The 22038-nt window shown below is 49.5% G+C and overlaps 1 protein-coding gene across 4 annotated transcripts in view; it reads right to left on the reverse strand.

The window, feature by feature from the left end:
- Nucleotides 1-15469, reverse strand: part of LOC140392788 (N-acetyllactosaminide alpha-1,3-galactosyltransferase-like) — an 85303-nt gene extending 69834 nt beyond the window's left edge. For 2 of the 4 annotated variants that reach the window (XM_072478421.1, XM_072478425.1), the window contains exon 1: nucleotides 15211-15467. In XM_072478421.1, coding sequence (XP_072334522.1) covers nucleotides 15211-15239 — 29 coding nt within the window. In that variant the 5' untranslated portion in view covers nucleotides 15240-15467. Of the gene's footprint in view, nucleotides 1-15210 lie in introns of all 4 variants that reach the window. The other 2 variants (XM_072478422.1, XM_072478423.1) reach the window with 2 other exon arrangements.
- Between the last annotated feature and the right edge of the window lie 6569 nt (nucleotides 15470-22038).

Consider the following 22038-nt stretch of genomic DNA (forward strand, 5'->3'; position numbering starts at 1 on the left):
GCCAACGACAACGGGGAGGTGCGGGTGGGGGTGGTATGGGAGGCGTTGAAGGCGGTGATCAGGGGAGAGCTAATTTCCATTAGGGCTCATAGGGAGAAGACAGAGGGTACGGAAAGGGAGAGGTTAGTGGGGGAGATTTTGAGAGTGGACAGGAGATACGCAGAGGCCCCGGAGGAAAGATTACTTGGGGAAAGACGACGGCTCCAGACGGAGTTTGACCTGTTGACCACAGGGAAGGCGGAGACACAGTGGAGGAAAGCGCAGGGGGCGACCTACGAGTATGGGGAAAAGGCTAGTCGGATGCTGGCACACCAGCTCCGTAAGAGGATGGCAGCGAGGGAAATAGGGGGTGTCAAAGATGGAAGGGGAGCCACGGTTCGGAGTGCGACGAAAATAAATGAGGTATTCAAGGTCTTTTATGAAGAGCTGTACAGATCCCAGCCCCCAGCGGGGGAAGTGGGGATGAGACGATTCCTAGATCAGCTGAGATTCCCGAGGGTGGAGGAGCAAGAGGTGGCTGGTTTGGGGGCACCAATTGGGTTGGAGGAGCTGAGCAAGGGTTTGGAGAGCATGCAGGCGGGGAAGGCCCCGGGACCGGACGGATTCCCGGTGGAGTTCTACAGGAAGTACGCAGACCTGTTGGCCCCGCTACTGGTGAGGACCTTTAATGAGGCAAGAGAGGAGGGGACCCTGTCCCCGACAATGTCGGAAGCGACAATTTCTTTGATCCTAAAGCGGGACAAGGACCCACTGCAATGTTGATCGTACAGGCCGATCTCGCTCCTCAATGTGGATGCAAAGTTGCTGGCAAAAGTGCTGGCCACGAGGATCGAGGACTGTGTCCCGGGGGTGATCCACGAGGACCAGACGGGATTTGTAAAGGGCAGGCAACTAAACACCAATGTGCGGCGGCTCTTAAACGTGATAATGATGCCATCGGAGGAGGGAGAGGCGGAGATAGTGGCAGCTATGGACACGGAGAAGGCCTTTGACCAAGTAGAGTGGGCGTACCTCTGGGAGGTGCTGCGTAGGTTTGGGTTCGGGGTAGGGTTTATCAATTGGGTTAAGCTCCTTTACAGAGCCCCGATGGCGAGTGTAGTGACGAACCGGCGGAGGTCGGAGTACTACCCTTGAAGTCCATGCTCAGTCGATCAAAGGGCCCCGAGGCCTTCTACCTTGTCTGGCCGGTAGAAGTGCGGTTTGCACTCCGCACAGATCTGACAGGCCCTGGTCATGGCCTTGACCTCCTTGGTTGAGTAAGGTAGGTTGCGGGACTTGATAAAGTGGATGAGCCGGGTAACCCCCGGGTGGAAGAGGTCATTGTGGATGGCTTGCAGGCGGTCCTCCTGCACGTTGGCGCACGTACCGTGGGACAGGGCATCTGGGGGCTCGTTGAGCTCCCCGGACGATACTTGATATCGTACGTGTAGGTGGAGAGTTCGATTCTCCACCTCAAAATGTTATTGTTTTTTATTTTGCCCCGTTGCGTTTATCGAACATATAGGCGACCGACCGTTGGTCGGTGACGAGGGTGAACCTCCTACCGGCTAGGTATTGCCTCCAGTGCCATACAGCCTCCACAATGGCTTGTGCCTCCTTCTCGACTGCAGAGTGTCGAACCTCGGAGGCGGTGAGGGTTCGAGAGAAGAACGCTACTGGTCTGCCTGCCTGATTGAGGGTAGCAGCCAGGGCGATGTCTGACGCATCGCTCTTGAAGTAGGCCATTTTCCAAGACCATATTTTTATCTCATCTCATCAAACATTCTTCATTTATTGGACTGTTTTATTGGACTGATTGGCACCGTTTATAATATAATATGCCCACAATGCAGAAGGGGACACTCGGATGGACATTCGTTTAAATCCCCTTCTGCACTGATGGAAGACACTTGTTCTGCCCAGCAATAACATGAAGCTGCATCTTAAAACGGCCCCATGGCCAGGAGATCGGGATATCTGCGAGTCAAGACCCTGGCAGTGGGATATATGGCACAAATGTATTGCAAAGACTTATGAAAGAATGAAATAATATATTAATAAAATGGCCAAGGCAGGCAAAGAAACCAGAATAGGAGGAATAAAAGAAATGTATAGATTAGATTAGCGTCCCCCACACACACAGCAGGACAAAGATGACATTAACGCCTCATCTAGCAAACACAGAAACAAAAGCATAGCACAGCCACAGACATCGGAGGTCGATTTAGTTAAGGAGGCACATCAGGGAGATAATGGGAAACATTAAAGAAGGGAAGGACACTCGGAACAAGCACAGATAATCTCATCAACACGAACACACTCCATACAGATGCAAATTGACAAAGATGCATATTCTCAGTTTAAACCTGTCTGAGAGATCTAAATCAAAACTACCCTTTAACTATTATGTATGAGCAAATGTTCCCGCTTGAATTTGGATTCCTATAAAAATCCAGAGCGAATGTCCAATTGTTGAGATCAACGTGGGCCAAGCCACTGTTTCTGAGCTGGCTGCGTGGGTCTCCCTGAAGGCTTCAGTAATTGTACAATAAAGAACAAGGCTTTGAACCTTGCCTTGAGACTCGGCCTCTTGACTGCACTGGTACAAGGGATTTTTCCCTACAACACTCTCTACCTGGAAGGGGATAGTTTCGTCCACCGCGCGCATAGCGGCCTTGATGATATCGGCCTTGATGCGGTTGAAGGCCAATCGAGCCTCAGCCGAGGGGGGAAATATGGTGGTCTTTATGAGTGGGTGGGCTTTGTCCGCATATTTGGGGACCCACTGGGCGTAGTAGGAGAAGAGCCCCAAGCACCGTTTGAGGGCCTCGAGGCTGCGGGGGAGGGGAAGTTCCTTTAGGGGGCGCATGCAGTCGGGGTTGGGACCTAGGACCCCGTTTTCCACGACATAGCCGAGGATGGCTAGCCGGGTTGTGTGGGAAACGCATTTTTCCTCATTATAGGTCAGGTTAAGGACTCGGGCGGTCTGGAGGAACTTTGAGGTTTGCGTCATGGTCCTGCTGGTCATGGCCGCAGATGGTGACATTGTCCAAGTACGGGTATGTAGCCCACAAACCGTACGGGTACACCATTTGATCCATCGCCCTTTGAAAGACGGAGACCCCATTTATGACGCCGAAGGGGACCCTGAGGAAGTGGAAGAGCCGGTCGGCTGCTTCAAAGGCAGTATTGGGGCGGTCTTTTGGTCGGATGGGGAGCTGGTGGTAGGCGGAATTGAGGTCGTCTGTGGAAAATACTCGGTATTGGCCGATCCGATTGACCATTTCTGCTATGCGAGGAAGGGGATACGCATCAAGCTGCGCGAAGCGTTTTATGGTCTGGCTATAATCCACGACCATCCGTTTCTTAGCCCCGGACCGGACTACCACCACTTGTGCTCTCCAAGGGCTGTTGCTAGCCTCGTTGACCCCCTCTCCCAGTAAATGCTGGACCTCTGACTTGATAAAAGTCATGTCTTGGGCACTGTACCGCCGGCTCCTGGTGGCAACGGGCTTACAGTCGGGAGTGAGGTTCGCGAATAGCGAGGGGGCTGCGACTTTCAGTGTCGCAAGGCTGCATACCGTGAGGGGGGGCAAGCGTCCGCCGAACTTCAGTGTCAGGCTTTGGTGGCTGCACTGGAAATCCAGTCCGAGCAGCAGGGGGCGCGCAGAGGTGGGGAAGGATATAAAATTTGAAACGGGTGTACTCGGCGTCCTGGATCGAGAGATCCGCGATACAGTGCCCCTTGATTTGTACCAAGTGGGACCCGGATGCGAGGTCTATGGTTTGGGACGCGGGATGGGTGCGCAAGGAGCAGCGCCTTACCGTTTCTGGATGGATAAAGCTCTCTCTGCTGCCAGAGTCGAAGAGGCATGCCTTGTCGCGCCCGTTGACTTGGACCTTCATCATCGAGTTTTGCAGATGTTTCGGCCGAGTTTGGTCGAGGGTGATCGCTCCCACTCGCGGGTAGTCCGAGTCCTCAGCCGAGTCAGACTCGTAAAATGGCCGCTGCCGTCGGTTGCACATGTCGGGTCGAGAAGATGGCCATCGACAAGATGGCCGCTCCCATGATTCGCACGAGGCTGATGACGTGTCAGAAAGGGGCATGTCAGGTTGCATTGCTAGGCCTGCGGGCCTGAGAGCCTGATTTTCGGGCCTGCTGTTCTTTGTTCTTCTGGCCCCTGGGCCTGGCCAGGCAGACACTCGCAAAATGCCCCTTCTTCCCGCAGTCGCTGCAGACTGCGGAGTGGGCTGGGAAGCGTGGGCGTGGATGCTGGCCATGCCCGCAGAAGTAGCACGGTGTGCCCCCAGGATGAGCGGGTCGCCGCGCGGCGCAGGCCCGCAACGTGGCTGAGTCTGAGGAAGGCTTGCAGAGTCCGCGGCGTACGTACCCAAATTATGTCGGGCCACCTCCAGCGAGGAGGCGAGCGTTAGCGTGTCCTGGAGGTCTTTTGCCCAGTTTTCGAGCAGCCGCTGCCGGATGTAGGTCGAGCGGATGCCGGACACGAAAGCGTCTCGGATGTGCAGGTTCATATGGACTTCCCCTGTCACATCCTGGTGGTCACAGTCCCTGGCAAGCGCAGGGAGTTTTTCGACGGATTCGTCTCACGATTCCCCCGAGCGCTGCCATCAGGTAGAGAGCAGATGCCTGGTGTGTACCTCATTGATGGGTGTGACGAACCGCTTGCGGAGTAGCTCGACCGCCTCTTCAAGAGTCGTCACCTTTTCGAGCGTGGCGGAGATTCTGTGACTCACCCGGGCGTGGAGTAGGCGCAGCTTGCGTGGCCCCAGGATGGGAGTCTCTGAGGAGTCCAGGTAGGCCTCGAAGCATCGGAGCCAGCATTTAACAATTTCCTTTGCCTCCGGTGTCCGTGCTTCCAGGTTGAGTTTCTCTGGTTTTAGGCCTGCGTCCGTCCTGATGTCGTTTAGCTTCTTAAATTGTGATACCCTCAATAACAACGCTTAGAGTGTAAACGGTAAAGAAGGCTTTAATAAGCTAAGAACTAGCCTGGTGCCGAGACGTGTGCTATCAGTGGTACCGCCCACAAGGCTCCCAGGTGGGCGGAGTCCCCCAGGGTTCCAAGCCCGATCTTAAAGGGGACATCACCAACCGTTCATCACAGTAATGGAAGGGGTGGGGGCGGCGTGGAAGAGGCTAGAGAAGGCGTCCTGTGTGGGCACGAGTCGGATGGCGCTGGTGACGGCACCGTTGCTGCTCCCGCCGACAAGGTACACCATGAGTCCAGTGGTGGTGGCGACTCTGAAGATTTGGGGGCAGTGGAGGCGTCATAGGGGTGAGGTGGGGGCCTCGGTTTGGTCCCCGATTCGAGAGAACCATCGGTTCATCCCGGGAAGGATGGATGGGGGGTTTCTGAGCTGGCATCGGGCAGGGATTAAAAGAATGGGAGACCTGTTCATTGATGGGATGTTTGCGAGCCTAGGGGCGCTGGAGGAGAAGTTTGGGCTACCCCCGGGAAACGCTTTCAGGTACATGCAAGTGAGGGCATTCGTGAGGCGGCAGGTGATGGAATTCCTGCTGCTTCCAGCACGCAGGATTCAGGACAGGGTGATCTCGGGGGTTTGGATTAGAGAAGGCAAGGTCTCGGCGATTTATCAGGAGCTGCAAGAAGAGGAGGAGACCTCGGTGGAGGAGCTAAAGGGCAAATGGGAGGAGGAGCTCGGGGAGGAGATAGATGAGGGTCTGTGGGCTGATGCCCTGAGTAGGGTTAATTCTTCCTCCTCTTGCGCCAGGCTCAGCCTGATACAGTTTAAAGTTGTTCATTGAGCGCATATGACAGGGGCGAGGTTGAGTAGGTTCTTTGGGGTGGAGGACAGATGTGTGAGGTGCTCGGGAAGCCCGGCGAATCACGCCCATATGTTCTGGACGTGCCCGGCACTGGATGGGTTTTGGAGGGGCATTGCGAGGACTATGTCCAAGGTGGTGAACGCCCGGGTCAAGCCGAGCTGGGGGGTAGCATTATTTGGGGTAATCGGACGAGCCGTGAATGCAGGAGGCGAAAGAGGCCAGTATTCTGGCCTTTGCGTCCCTGGTAGCCCGGCGAAGGATTTTGTTACTATGGAAAGATGCAAAAGCCCCCTCGTGTGGAAGCTTGGATCAATGACATGGCAGGGTTCATCAAGCTGGAGAGGATAAAGTTTGCCTCACGAGGGTCTGTGCAAGGGTTCTTCAGGCGGTGGCAACCGTTCCTAGATTTTCCCGCGGAGCGTTAGGAGGAGGTCAGCAGCAGCAGCAACCTGGGGGGAGGGAGGGGGGTGTTGCTAACTTTTGGTTGGTTCAATTGGCTCTGTTTTATAACCTTTGCTCTAGAGTCGCCAGGTATCTTTATGATACTGCCATGAGGTTCAAGTTCAAGTAATGATCAATAACTCAACACACCAATTATTAAGATTCAAATCAAAACACATTTATTATACACAGTAAATCACTACTCATGCATAAACTCTATTTTCTAGGCTATTTCTATCACTAACAGGCCTATACTTGCTTCGGACTGGCCCACCAGGTCAGGGGAACAAATGGCTTTTTGTTCAGGTCCTGAGTCGGCAGGATTCAAAAGCTGGTATGGACTTGTAGCTCGGAGCGCCTATCTCGTAGCGAGAGTTGACTTGAGACTTACTTGCTTGGCGGCCGCTGGACAGTTCACTCTCGGGGTTTGCTTTGCGTTGCTGAGTGACCCTGTCAAGAAGAACGATTTGAACTTGGGGGCTTTACTTTATAGTCCCCAGGGGCTTCCCGCCCTTCGGGGCGGACCCCGTACCTGATTCCAAGTGATTGGACTACTTTCCGATCACTTGGATCGATTTCTCCAATACTGGAGTTGTGCCCTGATCGCTGGGTGGTCCCCAAGTGTTCGCTGGCCTTCCTTTGTCTTAGCTCCTGCTGGCGCCGAGGAGTCTGGCTTGGCTTTGTTTACCTTAGCTGTTGCCATTGTGCCTGGCAATCGCACATTACTATGCAGATGGCTGCTGGTTTCGGTGCTGTCTGGTTGTTTTGCAGGTTCCAATATACATGATTTCTGTATTTGCTAGTCTTTGCCTGTGTTGGCTGAATTTCCCTTCAGCCTTTGCGGTTCTCCATTTTAAGTCGGGAAGTGGCCAACTCAGGTGGCTACAGGGGGCGGGTTTCTTTTGGGGTGGCGTTTGAGTTAGGGTGGGGTGGTTCCCTATTTGTGTTTTTATTGTTATATGGGGGGTTATGGTTGTTTGGGGAAATTCTATGTATAATTCTTGTGGGTTGTGTTCTTATGTTCTTGTTTCTTTTTTCTGTGGGGGGGGGGGGGTTTGTTGAAAATCTGTTGAAAATTTTAATAAAGATATATATTTTTTTTGAAAAAGAATATGGAGGCAACCGTCTCTGCCATGATATCGGAGGCATTTGAGCACATGGCCATCCACATGGAGAGTCATACAACACAGACCAATGAGTGGATGCAGGCACACTACAATTCAGTTGCATAGAATTGGGTGGCACGGTGGTTATCGCTGCTACCTCACAGCGCTAGCGACCTGGGGAAATTCCAACCTTGAGTGACGGTGTGTGTGGAGTTGTCTGTGTGGAGTTTGTACACTCTCATGTCTGCGTGGGTTATGGAGGATCGCTGCAGAGTCGATGGACGAAATGGCCTCCTCTCGCACTGTAGTTCTATGGAATTACTGCAACATGGCTCTCCTTTGTAATTTAGTGTTAGAGTACTGTTGTTTATCATCACAGCAAATGAACAGATTTATAACAAAATCATCAGGTCCAGGAGACTGCATTTTCTGTGCAGTACTTGCAAAAAATGCAAAAGTAAAGAATTCTCCAAACACAATCCACAATGTACTACTTGGAGAATTCCACTGAATGTTGCTGTACAGGGCTCCACCACCCCACAGTGACAAAAAAAACCTCAAATTCCAAAGGGCAGCTGGTGATAAAATTGATCAGCCATGATTATAATGAATGGGGCTAGAAGGACTGAATGGCCTCCTCCTGCACCTGTTTTCTATGTTTCTCAAATCAGAGGTGGTCAAGAGGCTAGAAGTTGAGGAGTGCAGATATTGGAGGGTAATTTGTGAGGCTAGAAGAAATTAAAGGTAAGGAGGGACAAGGCAACGATGAAAACCTAAAACAGGGATGAAATTTTTGTTTCAGAGAGAGATTCATAAGAGTCCAAGAATGCCAAGTCATGCCCAGTGTTGTGTTCTGCTTCTTCATGTGGCATAAGTTGCTTCCTTGATGTGCACTCTGACAAAGGAAGATTCAGACTTGGAGATAGGTTTAACACATTTATTGAACAGTTAACAATTCTCCTACTTGAGTTCGACTCTCCTGCTAATCTAACTATAGTAACTCGATCTAACTAATCAGTCTGCTCTAATCCATGCAGTGGTTACATTAACCCCTTGTGTATTTAGTGATGCATATCACCACACCCAGTACAGCCACGTCACATTCTGACCCTCTAACTAATTTTATATTTTAAAGATTGGATTAAAAGGCTGGAAAAGATAGCCGCCAAAGGTCACCTGACTTCTTTTGTGGATGAGAACCCACTAGCCGATCTCAAGGGGTAACAAAAGAATAATCCAGACACGTGAGTCAATGTTCTTCCCTGAAACCAATCAAAAAGGGTATTATCTGATTCGACTGATCATTCTGAAACAAAGACACGGACTGTCTTAAGTTGTGGAGAGGTGTTAACCCACCACACACGATGCAAGTTGGGAGAAGCCACATGAAGGCAGCCATATTGCGTTTTGTCTGTTTTAAGGATCAGCTAGACGCCGTTTGCAGTTACTTCCACCAAAGGCCAGCCTGTGAACCAGACTCGAAACAAGCCATTCGTCAGACATCGGGCAGCCAGAGTACACAACCTGTTCCAGTTACAGATCATCTGACACCCAACCTCTTACGAATCAAACAAGAAAACGCACAACGTGCTCTGGTTGCTCCTTCAATTGTAAAATATCAAAACCAGGCCCACCACATTCGGGACCAGAGCTCGTAAAACAGAGACTGAATAACTGTAATATGTTAAAAGTGCATGATCTTAATCTATACCCAATCTACATGCAAGTGTTTGTCTAAGAATGTGTGTGTCGAATGTTGCAGCAAGTGCGAAAAAATAGCCCTCTTTTCAGAACTCACAAAGGTTTGCTGAACAATTTAATTGGAACGCACACCTCAAGGGTCACAATTAAAATCATAGAATCTTTACAATGCAGAAGGAGACCACTTGGCCCATCAAGTCTGCACCAACCCTCCCAAAGAGCACTCCACTCCAGGTCCCCTTCCCCATAAGACCATAAGACATAGGAGCGGAAGGCCATTCGGCCCATCGAGTCCACTCCACCATTCAATCATGGCTGATTTCAACTCCATTTACCCACTCTCTCTCCATAGCCCTTAATTCCTTGAGAAATCAAGAATTTATCAACTTCTTTCTTAAAGACACTCAACGTCCTGGCCTCCACCGCCCTCTGTGGCAATGAATTCCACAGACCCACCACTCTCTGGCTGAAGAAATTTCTCCTCATCTCTGTTCTAAAGTGACTCCCTTTTATTCTAAGGCTGTGGCCCCAGGTCCTAGTCTCCCCTGCTAATGGAAACAACTTCCCTACGTCCACCCTAAGCCATTCATTATCTTGTAAGTTTCTCTTAGATCTCCCCTCAACCTCCGAAACTCCAATGAAAATAATCCCAGGATCCTCAGACGTTCATCGTATGTTAGGCCTACCATTCCTGGGATCATCCGTGTGAATCTCCGCTGGACCCGCTCCAGTGCCAGTATGTCCTTCCTGAGGTTTGGGGCCCAAAATTGTTCACAGTATTCTAAATGGGGCCTAACTAATGCTTTATAAAGCTTCAGAAATACATCCCTGCTTTTATATTCCAAGCCTCTTGAGATAAATGACAACATTGCATTTGCTTTCTTAATTACGGACTCAACCTGCAAGTTTACCTTTAGAGAATCCTGGACTAGGACTCCCAAGTCCCTTTGCACTTCAGCATTATGAATTTTGTCACCGTTTAGAAAATAGTCCATGCCTCTATTCTTTTTTCCAAAGTGAATAGGGTATAGATTAAGATCATGCACTTTTAACATATTACAGTTATTCACTTGCCCACGTTGAATTTCATCAGCCATTTCTTGGGCCACTCTCCTAAACTGTCTAAATCTTTCTGCAGCCTCCCCACCTCCTCCATACTACCTGCCCCTCCACCTACCTTTGTATCATCGGCAAACTTAGACAGAATGCCCCCATGCCCGTCATCTAGATCGTTAATATATAAAGAGAACAGCTGTGGCCCCAACACTGAACCCTGCGGGACACCATTCGTCACCGGTTGCCATTCCGAAAAAGAACCTTTTATCCCAACTCTCTGCCTGCCATCAACCACACCCCTGTAACTTCACCAGCACTAAGGGGCAATATAGCATGGCCAATCCACCTAACAGGCACATCTTTGGATTGTGGGAGGAAACTGGAGCACCCGGAGGAAACCCACAGAATGTGCAAATTCCACACAGACAAGTCACCCAAAGCCGGAATTGAACACGGGGTCCCTGGCACTGTGAGGCAGCAGAGCCAACCACTATGCCACCTATTTCCACTTGAAACACAGTGATCACAGGCAGTACGTGAGCATCTACATTCTGTCCTAGACAATAAGTGCAGGCTCCTGCAGTAACACATTAAAAAAAATGAATTTACGGGGTGTGGGTGTAGCTAGTTAGGCCAGCATTTCTTGTCTATCCCTATTTGCCCTTAAGAAGGTAGGGGTGAGTTGCCTTCTTGAAACGCTGTAATCCCGGAGATTAGTGGTCGCGGGTTTGGAAGGCGCTGTCTAAGGAACCTTACTGCAGTGCATCTTGTAGATGGTACACACAGCTGTCACTGTTTGTCAGTGATGGAAGGTTTGAATGTTTGTGGAAGGGGGAGCAATCAAGTGGGTGATTGTCTTGGAAGGTGTCGAGCTTAAGTGTTGTTGGAGCTGCACTCACATAGGGATGTGGAGAGTATTCCATTACACTCCTGACTTGTGCCTTGTAGATGGGGGTGTCAGGAGGTGAGTTATTCGCCATAGGATACCTAGCCTTTAACCTGCCCTGGTAGCCACAGTATAAAAATGGCTAGTCCAGTTCGATTTCTGACCAATGTAAACCTGCAGGATGTTGATTGTGGGGGATTCAGTGATGTTAATACCACTGAATGTCAAGGGGCGATGGTCAGATCCTCTCTTGTAGGAGGTGGTCATTGCCTGGCACTTGTGTGGTGTGAATGCAACTTGCCGCTTGTCAGCTCACAGCCTGGATATTGTCCAGGTAACACTGCATTTGGACATGGACTGCTTCATTATCTGAGAAGTTGCGAATGGTGCTGAACATTGTGCAGTCATCCACAAACACCCCCACTTCTGACCTTATGATGGAAGGAAGGTCATTGATGAAGCAGCTGAAGATAGTTGTGCTTAGGGCTATGAAAAGAAACACTGCATAATATAACAGTTAACTTAGTTTATCAAGCACGTGTTCTTGTTAAGTTTGATCAAAGACTTCTACTGCCGTGATTCATTTGCCAAGTTTAAGTTTGTTTATGGTTTTCAAATGCTTTCGTTGCTCATCAAAAAACAAACAATCCTATACATGTGCAGGCTAGCTAAAGGTATTCAACCCCAAAATGTTTTTTTTGTTGCATAAAAGCTATCCCCAGATATAATCAAGAGTTCAGGCTCACTCATCAGTGAACACAATTCGCACTGCTCAAGTGAATCTAGGTTAAGTACAGCCACTCAAAAAAGAACCTTCAAAAGAGAGGTCCCTGCCCCCCCCCACCCCAAAAGGGGGAGACCCGGACGATACACTCCCCCTCCCCACAACTTGAAGAGGGATGGAAGACATTCCTAACCAAGGGGCTGACCACGATAAAGGACAGATCAAAGGTGGTGGTCAGGGTGGCAATGGCGGTGGCAATGGCGGAGGCAATGGCGCCATGCCGATGGCACTTGATGGGATGGGGATGAAGCTGGAGGCTCAGGGAAGAACAATCCAAGAGCTCGAAATGGCATTGACCGACCAGAGCGACAGAATCGTTGCCCTGGGGCCAAAATAAAAAGGTTCGTGGTGACCTCAGGGAGCCTGAAGGGGAAGGTCAAGGACCAAGAGAACTGGTCCAGGTGACAGAATATTTGAATTGTGGGACTGCCAAAGGGGATCGAGGGGAGGGACCCGACTGACTATGTGGTCCAGTTGGTGGGTAACATGGTTGGAAGGGACAGCTTCTCCAAACCACTGGATAGCGACAACAGTTTTCCACCAGCCATGCTAGACACCGCCTTTAAGAGGTGGAGACATGACGGGGACACTGATGGTTAGGGACTTCTACACGGGATAGACTTGCAACCTAGAAGAGCTGACGGAGAGACTGGAACTACAGAATGGACAGGAACTCTGACATTTACAAATCAAAAACTTTCTCCGCAAGGAGACGACGAGGTACCCTAGGGTCCCAAGAGACACAATGTTGGAGGAGTTACAGGTTGTGGAGTCTGGGAAAGGGGGATTGCGGAGACATAAATGGATGACTTTTAGAAAAGGATAGGCTCCCTCCTGGACAGAACAAGGGAGAAATAGAGAGATAAGGACAGAAGTAGAGTGGGGACTCAAAAGAAGCATTGAACAGGGCCAACTCCACCTCTCCTCCTGCGCAAGGTTAAGCCTCATGCAGATACAAGTGGTGCACAGAGCACACCTGACAAGAACCGGAATGGGCATGTTCTTCCTGGAGGTGGAGGATAAATGTGAATGGTGCCAGTGAGGCCACACACACATGTTCTGGGCCTGCCCAGACTTGTCGGGTTCTGGACAGCCTTCTTTGAGGCAATGTCCAAGGTTGTGGGGGTAGAACCATGCCCGAGAGTGGCAGTCTTCAGGTATCGGACCAACCAGAACTTCATATGAAGAAAGAGCGCTGATGCCCTTGCTTCCCTAATCACCCACCGGAGAATTCTGTCAGTTGGCGATCACCAGCACCACCCACAGCTGCAGACTGGCTGGCAGGCCTATCAGAATCCTCCAGCTGGAGAAGATCAAGTACATCATCCGAGGGTCTGAAGAAGGCTTCCACAGAGCGTGGGGGCCATTCACCGGCCTGTTCCAAGACCGGTTAAAAGCCAACAACTGATAGAACGGGGGTGGGGGCGGAAGCAGGGGAGGGGGGGGTGGGATGCACGGGAACAACTAGGACCACAGAAAATAGACAGGAACAAGAGGGTGGAGCAGGGGAAAAGACATCGAAGGAAACACCAATGTGGAGCCCAGAGACCGACACGGGGACAAAAGGGCTCAATACAAAGCCACAAGCATAAGACAAACATCAAACAAACCACCTGAAAGTAAGAGAACAAAGAAAAGTACAGCACAGGACAGGCCCTTCAGCCCTCCAAGCCCATACTGACCATGCTGCCCGACTGAACTACAATCTTCTACACTTCTTGGGTCCGTATCCCTCTATTCCCATCCTATTCATTTATTTGTCAAGATGCCCCTTAAATGTCACTATCGACCCTGCTTCCACCACCTCCTCCGGTAGCGAGTTGCAGGCACCCACTACCCTCTTGTGTAAAAAAACTTGCCTCGTACATCTCCTCTAAACCTTGCCCCTCGCACCTTAAACCTATGCCCCCTAGTAATTGACCCCTCGACCCTGGGGAAAAGCCTCTGACTATCCACTCTGTCTATGCCCCTCATAATTTTGTAGACCTCTATCAGGTCGCCCCTCAACCTCCGTTCCAGTAAGAACAAACTAAGTTTATTCAACCACTCCTCATAGCTAATGCCCTCCATCCGTGGTAAATCTAAGAGTTAAGAATAAGACTCGGAAACAGCAGAAAAAGGGAAGTAGGGGTGTAAAAGGGATGCAGGGGTGAAAATTGTAACCATCTCATCAATTTCTTGTACAGTGTAAAAATGCAAACTTTAATAAAAAAATATTTTTTTTAAAAAGAAAAGCCGTCAAAGCTCATGTAGAAAATCAAGATCATCCCAAATCCGATATCTGGCCCACACTAAATTCAGGAGAGAAGGGACGCAACGCAATGCCGGGGGGAGTGGCAATGTCCAGGGGGGGGGGGGGGGGGGGGAGAGTGGCAATGTCCAGGGGGGGGGGGGGGGGGGGAGAGTGGCAATGTCCAGGGGGGGGGGGGGGGGCTGAAATACTTTGCATCGCCCGGGGGCCAGCCGTTGAAGCAGGTGAGGCTCCATTACTCCAGGACGCCCATCAGGTGGCTGACAAGCTGTTGCTCATACTCACTGTGGGGAATAGACAACAACAAAAAAACGAATGAATGAACACTTGAGGTTTTGGGGGTTACTGAAAAGCGTGCCGTCATAAAAAAAGGGGAGCTTTCAAGCTATTTTAAAAACTTACACAGATATATAATCAAGTAATTCTCAGTCACGGTAATGGAACCCAACAAAACCAGCGAAGCCGGTGCCGCAAAATTCTTGTCAAACTGCTCAGTTGCGCGCAACATTAAAAATGCTACTGGCGTCAGGGCTGCGGTTTACTTGGGTCGTAAGAACTGGAATTACAATCTCCAAGCGGCTTCCAAATCAACGGAGCGCGGTTTTCTCAGCGGGAGGAGCTTCTTGTTCTCCTCCAAAAATGTGATAAATTGCATTGATAAGCCCAAAATCTTCAAGAGTGTCACAAACAGCGAGTTTGAGCAAACTGCACACACACACACGAAGTGGGGAAAACTGTCCTCCTGCCCGAAATGCGATGGTCGCTCACACATTCCTCTCACTAAAAAACAACCCAAGTAGATGTGTGTACGGGACCAACACCGAAAGAAGTGAATCTTCACTCCTCCCGACTGAAGCTCTTTCACCTCACGCCCGCCAATTAATCCGACCCTTCAGAGCGCACGCCAGGTTTACCAGTAAAATTGTCCACCTCCGCTTGCTCTCTGGCCAAAGGAAAACAAAGTTACGCAACGCCTTTGAAGAAAAACAATGCGGACCCTGCAGAAAATCCATCGGCAACAAAACTCATTTCGATGAATTTTTTCTTTTTCTTTTAAGTGCAGAGTCCCTCCCTCACATTTCCAGCAGAATAATCTTCAAGGCACACTGACAGAGAAATAAAATCAGACTGACATGCACACGGTTAACACCACTCCTCATCCCACAGAGAGAACGATGTAAGTGAGGGGAGGTCACTCACCTCCCGTAGGACAGCCACCTTGGTGCCATCTTGAGGGAAGATTCGAACGACACCCTGGAGACGGTTCTACCCTCCCGGCCTGTTGCCTCCACAGTTAGGCGTGTCTCTCAGCTCAACTTTCTCCCTCCCCAGTGCCACCTCTCGGGTTGAGGATGAAGGCAGAGAGAGAGGAGAACCTCTTACTGGGCTGCCTGCGAGCTGTGTGATGTCAGACGGAGGGAGGCCTCACAGAGATTGAGTGAATCGCAAGAGCGAACAGATATGTATTGCTTGTTCCAAGAAATGACCTTTTACGGAATTGCCATGCAGTGAAGTTATATTTTCTGGGGAAAAAAGTAGAAAAATGCAGTCCTCGTGATTGAAATGGAAGTTTGACAACCCCCCCCCCCTAACCACTCCACCCATCCCCCCCCTCCTAACCACTCCACCCATCCCCCCCCTCTAACCACTCCACCCATCCCCCCCAACCACTCCACCCATCCCTCCCTAACCACTCCATCCATCCCCCCTAACCACCACTCCCCCCACCCCCCCACTCCACTCCCAAACAGCCATTGAAATGACTTAAGTTCTACTCATAAAGGTTCACTTGTTTTATCGCCACCAAATTGTCCGAATGTCTCGTCCGTTCCTGTCAAATTCAAAAGGTGAGGGTTTAAGCTCCACTCCAGGCCTTAAACACACCTTTTCCACTGCCTCCCTGTCCCCAGCCGTGACTTAAGTAGTTGTCCTAAGGCGATAAGGCCGGGTACCTGTTGCTCTTCCAGTGCACAGGGTTGTCCACGACCCCTGGCGAGGGATGCAGACTGGCCTTCCAAGGTCCAGGGCTACTTGCAGAAGGATGCACTGAGGCTGAGGTGGGTGTGCCATGGAAGCCAAACGAGGAAAGATCATTGCCGAAGGCCATTCGGTCGTCAGGTGTAGGTGCGCCAGCTCAGGCGTAGGCCGAATATTGACTCTGTTGCTTTATATTTGCTTACGGGTTTTGGCCTCAATGATGGGATCTCCGCTTAACCAACAACTTTTGTTGGGCCCCAGGTTTTGCCCATTGGAACCTGCGTGTAGTTATCTGCATATCTGCAGGTATGCAAGGGGTTAACATCTAAGTGAGTGCTATATAACCACTAGATGGCAGCACCAAATATATGGCTATAAGCTACACTCAGAGTTCCCACCTCTTCGTATCAGGAGTAACTAGTGAACAGAATGTTAGAGATATAGCTTAGTGAGCAGGTGTAGTTAAACATTATTTATGCTTAATCTTATTTATCTAATCTTCAGTTATAGTTGTAGAAGAGTGAACAAATTCATACTTAATTGATAATCGTTACTGAATAAACAGTATTTGCTTTATTTGAAGACTTTGAGTGTTACTGAACATCAAGCATACGACCATTCTGGCAGTAAGCAAATGAGTAACAAGATATTACTATACGTAATATAACACAGCTGACATACTGTTCGTCTTTAGCATGGATTTAGCATGTCTGTTAAAGGTGTTGGCCTCCTTCTACTTAGGCATCTTTGAGTAGTTATCTTATTTCTTCCAGATCGCTTGGAGGGAGCATCTTGTTTGTCTTCTACTTTCTTTCATTCAACAAGTGGTTTCATGTCAGCCTTGAGGTATGGATTGGGGTGACAATAAGGCACAGTTTGGCTCTTCCTTTGTCTCTCTGCATTTTGTGACGGTTCTCTTGAGCATCTGGATGTTCCGATATGTGGGGTATGAAAGAACTCATGTACTGAATAAAGCCAAGACAAATTCTCAAATGTTTCTTGTTTCTTGGAGCTTCCATCTCCAAGATAGATGCCTGTGACTTTTTTAGGACTCAGCTTCACTCTGTCAGATGTGTACACTGTTCTGAAGAACTGGCATCCTGTCACCATCACAATTAATTTCCCTGCATTTAGTTTGAACCCAGATATCCTGGTTCCCCCCACAGCTTAATGTGCATGACTGTCATGATCTTTTTCACCTACATCAGAGATCAGGTTATCATAAGCTATGCTGCCTTCTCCTTTACATCTCCTGTTTGCCTCATCTATCTTCTGCTGTAACACATCCTGGCTCACTTTGAGGCCAAAAGGCAGATGCAGGAATTTGTACCAGCCAACAGGTTTGTTGAATATTGTCAATGGCGAAGAGTCCCATTCCGGTAGCCATTTCTAGCAATGCGTTTGCTGAGAACGTTTGCCTCTGCCGGTGCTGGTGTGATCTCTTCCAGTGTTGAAATGAGATAGTGATCTTTTTGCACTAGCCAAATCCTTAGCTGCTCATCTAGCTTCTCTCTCACCATGATGACATTTACCCAACCTATAGGTGTTGTGACTCTGTTGGCCATCTTCTTCTCTTCCACCATTTGGGGCTCCCTTTAAAGATTTCCTTTTCGTTCTCTTGGTACTTCATGTGGGGGATGAGTTATTGGTTTCATCACTGAATTAACGGGAGAGGTTTTCTGTTTCTCGGTGGTGGGAGATGCCCACCATTGGCCGGCGGCAGGATCTTCTGGTCCCGCCACTGTCAATGAGATTTCCCATTGAATCCGCCCCATGCCGCTAGGAAACCAGTGGCGCTGCCGGCAAAACGGGGGATCTCGCCATCGGAGAATCCAGCCCCATTATCTCTGCAAGCTGCAAAGCACATTATCTCCCCAGGGACTTTCCCAGTCAAATCACAGTCCATTAGCACAGAGTGAAAAACATATTCCTTTGTCAATTTCACCTTCTGGCTGCTAAAAGCACCCACGCCCTGCAAAACTGAATTCTTTTATAAAAAAAACATGATCACTGCAGTCAAATGCACTCTAACCCCATGCTTATAACCCTTAAATTGCCTAATACGTAGAATCCAATATTCCCAAAATCGCCCAGTCATCACACCTCTCCCCTTAATAAATGAACCAGCAATGTAAACAGATGGCTTCATTTTTCTAAAATGCTTTTAACGTTAAACATTTCTTAAGATTATATATAACTTATACTTTATACAATATATAATTTAACTTTTTTTTTTTTTTTTAAATTTTTATTAAAGTTTTTTAACACAATTTTTCACCCTTACAAACAATAACTCCCCCCCCCTCCCCCGCCGTAACAAAATAACAAGAAATTGCACAGAGCAAGATATATACATGGTAAAATTATATGTTTACATAGCTTTGTACACTGGCTCTCTCCCTCACGTGCCAGTTTCCCCAACCCTTCATGTTATCTCTTGCTCATCCGCCCTCCCAGGCAATCCCCCATTCCCCCCCCCCTTCCCAGGACCCCCCCCCCCCCCCCACCACCCTAGGTTGCTGCTGCTGCTGACCGACCTTCCTCTAACGCTCCGCGAGATAGTCTAGGAACGGTTGCCACCGCCTGTAGAACCCCTGCGCAGACTCAAAGCAAACTTAATCCTCTCCAGCTTTATGAACCCAGCCATGTCGTTTATCCAGGCCTCCACGCTGGGGGGCTTCGCCTCCTTCCACATTAGCAAGATCCTTCGCTGGGCTACTAGGGACGCAAAGGCCAGAATGCCGGCCTCTTTCGCCTCCTGCACTCCCGGCTCGTCCACTGCTCCAAATATTGCTAGCCCCCAGCTTGGCTTGACCCGGACTTTCACCACCTGAGATATTGCTCCCGCCACTCCTCTCCAGAACCCCTCCAGTGCCGGGCATGACCAAAACATATGGACATGGTTCGCCGGGCTCCCTGAGCACCTTCCACATCTGTCCTCCACCCCAAAGAACCTACTCAACCTCGCCCCCGTCAAGTGCGCTCTGTGAACCACCTTAAATTGTATCAGGCTGAGCCTGGCACATGAGGAGGAGGAATTAACCCTACCTAGGGCATCAGCCCACAGACCTTCCTCGATCTCCTCCCCCAGCTCCTCCTCCCATTTACCCTTCAGCTCCTCTACCAGCGCTTCCCCCTCTTCTTTCATCTCCTGGTGCATTGCCGACACCTTGCCCTCCCCAACCCATACACCCGAGATCACCCTGTCTTGAATTTCTTGTGCCGGGAGCAACGGGAGTTCCCTCACGTGTGGCCTCACAAAGGCCCTCACCTGCATATATCTAAAGGCATTTCCCGGGGGTATCTCAAACTTCTCCTCCAGTGCCCCTAGGCTCGCAAACGTCCCGTCAATCAACAGGTCCCCCATTCTTCTAATCCCCGCCCGATGCCAGATCTGAAACCCCCTGTCCATCTTCCCCGGGACAAACCGGTGGTTACCCCTGATCGGGGACCACACCAAGGCTCCCATTGCACCCCTGTGCCGTCTCCACTGGCCCCAGATCCTTAGCGTTGCCGCCACCACCGGGCTCGTGATGTACCTTGTCGGCGAGAGCGGCAGCGGTGCCATCACCAACGCCCCCAGGCTCGTTCCTTTACAGGACGCCATCTCCATCCTCTTCCATGCCGCCCCCTCTCTCTCCATCACCCACTTGCAGATCATCGCCATATTTGCTGCCCAGTAGTAGCTCCCTAGGTTTGGCAGCGCCAACCCTCCTCGGTCCCTACTGCGTTCCAGGAACCCTCTCCTTACCCTCGGGATCCTATTCGCCCACACAAACCCCATTATACTCCTACCTACTCTCTTAAAAAAGGCCTTCGTGATCACGATGGGAAGGCACTGAAACACAAACAGTAATTTTACATTTTTAGACAGACAAACATCAACATGAATATAGTTCATTTTAGTCTTCTCACATGTTACAATCATGCTAAAGCATCAGTCCAGACCAATAAAAATATTTTAATATTTTTCCTTGAGTTTTCCTTACACTTAAATGACCCCCTATTGGATCCTCATGTGCAACCCACAAATCCTCCTTTCTATAGCCCGCCGGTAATATCACTTGATGAACTTCTGCTTGTTTCTCATCTGCTTGAATATGTAAAGGTCTCCATTCACTCATTAATACATTACTTCTAATGTAATAACACTCTGATATACATTCACATTCCATTTCCATATATGCTTTCTGATAGAACTGTTTTATCTCTGAATCTTTCTGTTGTAATTCAACCAACTTGATTCAACTAGATACCCGCTTTCTCCACCACCTGCTCATGTTCTTTACCAACCATCTAATCAAGCAGGTTTTCTGACAACTGAATCACAGGCTGGTATTGGGTGTCACAGATAACCGTGGGTGTTTCTCTCCTGCAGGTGTTGAAACCACAACCCAGAAGGCTCGCTCTGGGGCAGCTTTGCAAGAGAGAGAGAACAAGTCTCACTGTTTATACCTAACCAGTGGGATTGCCCTTATGCCACACCAGTTACCTTGACTGCCACCTACACCTGTGCGAGTCTCTCTCCTGTGAAATGTCACCCGTAAGTGCCCCACTAGTGTAGCTTCACACGAGAGAGAGAAAGGGGGACCACTGTTTATTCTTAACCAGTAGCCTCTCTTGAGTGAGCATGTTTGAAGTGCTCAGATTCCTTTTGGATCCTCGACTACGGAATTATGTTCTGGCAATTATTGTGATCAACGAGAGAGGACAGTGATAGAAAGGTGAGACTACAACAATGGTAGATTTGAAATTAAATAATTTATTCAAGAGAATTAGGTCCTTCCCAACTCAGACTATAACACAAACACCAGTTATAAAAATACCATGTATAAAGCAAGAGACTAAACTGCATATTGAAAATTCTTACTTTTACACAAATTTACTTATACTCCCGCAAACATGTATATATCCACTCACCCACCCTAAGCTCAACAATCTACACTAATTGGGAATTTCTGTGTGCTGAGGGAGTATACTCTCCGTTCTCAGGAAGAATAGTTAAACTGACACGGATGTCTCTGGTTCTTCCTCAAATCTGGCTGGTCCGTGTGGCTGCTGGGTTGTGAGTCTGGTGTCCCTCCAGTCTTCGTGGTCTGCTTGCAGCAAGTCAAGAGTGCGGTAAGCTGGACAGAGAGAGGGCCCCTGTGTCCCGTATTTTTAAGGGCAAAAACCTGAATGGAGCTGACTGACCCCTCCCACAGGGATATGATCAGTGTCCCCACAAAAGGTTTCATATTGTAACTTGATAATGTGCCCGGAGACTGCTGATCTCTTGAACATGGTTTAGGTAGATGCTAGGAACAACTTTAATCATTTTACCATTAGGGTATGCGGTGAATGGAACTACTGTTAATTCACCAGTGCACTGTGATATCATGTTACTGCTGTATCGTGTTACGTTATGTGATTAACCCTGTGGGCTCCGCCTCTGGGCCATTGTACGGCTTCACCCACAGGGGGATATGTCGGGGCATGTACGGGCTCGCCCATGGCTCCACCCCTTACAGGAAGTATAAAGGCACCTGACCTGCAGGGCCGCATTCATTGTTGTACCGGTCACAGGCAGGCTCAGTTGTAAGCTGATTAAAACCACGGTTTACTTCTCAACGTGTCTCTCAGTGAATTGATGGTCGCATCAATTTAATCATCTTAAAATACTACTATGGAATCAGCCCTCAAACCTGATACACTGGAACTCGATCCACAGGCCGCGGAGGCGAGAGAAATGTTTTCGCGCTGGCTTCGATGCTTCAAGGCCTATCTCGGCGCGTCGTCTACGCCATCCGTCACGGACGAACAGAAACTGAGTCTTCTCCACGCATGGGTGCGCCATCATATTTCTGTGCAGCTCGACGGCGCCGCTTCCTATACAGAGGCCCTCGCACGACTCGAATGCATATATGTACGGCCTGTGAACGAGGTCTACGCGCGACACATCTTCACCACTCGCTGCCAGCGCCCCGGGGAGTCACTAGATGACTACCTAGGCGACCTCAAAGCCCTCGCGCGCAACTGTAACTACCAGGACGTTATGGCCCCTCAGCATAT

This window comes from Scyliorhinus torazame, chromosome 16, assembly GCF_047496885.1.
Source record: "Scyliorhinus torazame isolate Kashiwa2021f chromosome 16, sScyTor2.1, whole genome shotgun sequence".
In the NCBI taxonomy this organism is placed as follows: domain Eukaryota; kingdom Metazoa; phylum Chordata; class Chondrichthyes; order Carcharhiniformes; family Scyliorhinidae; genus Scyliorhinus; species Scyliorhinus torazame.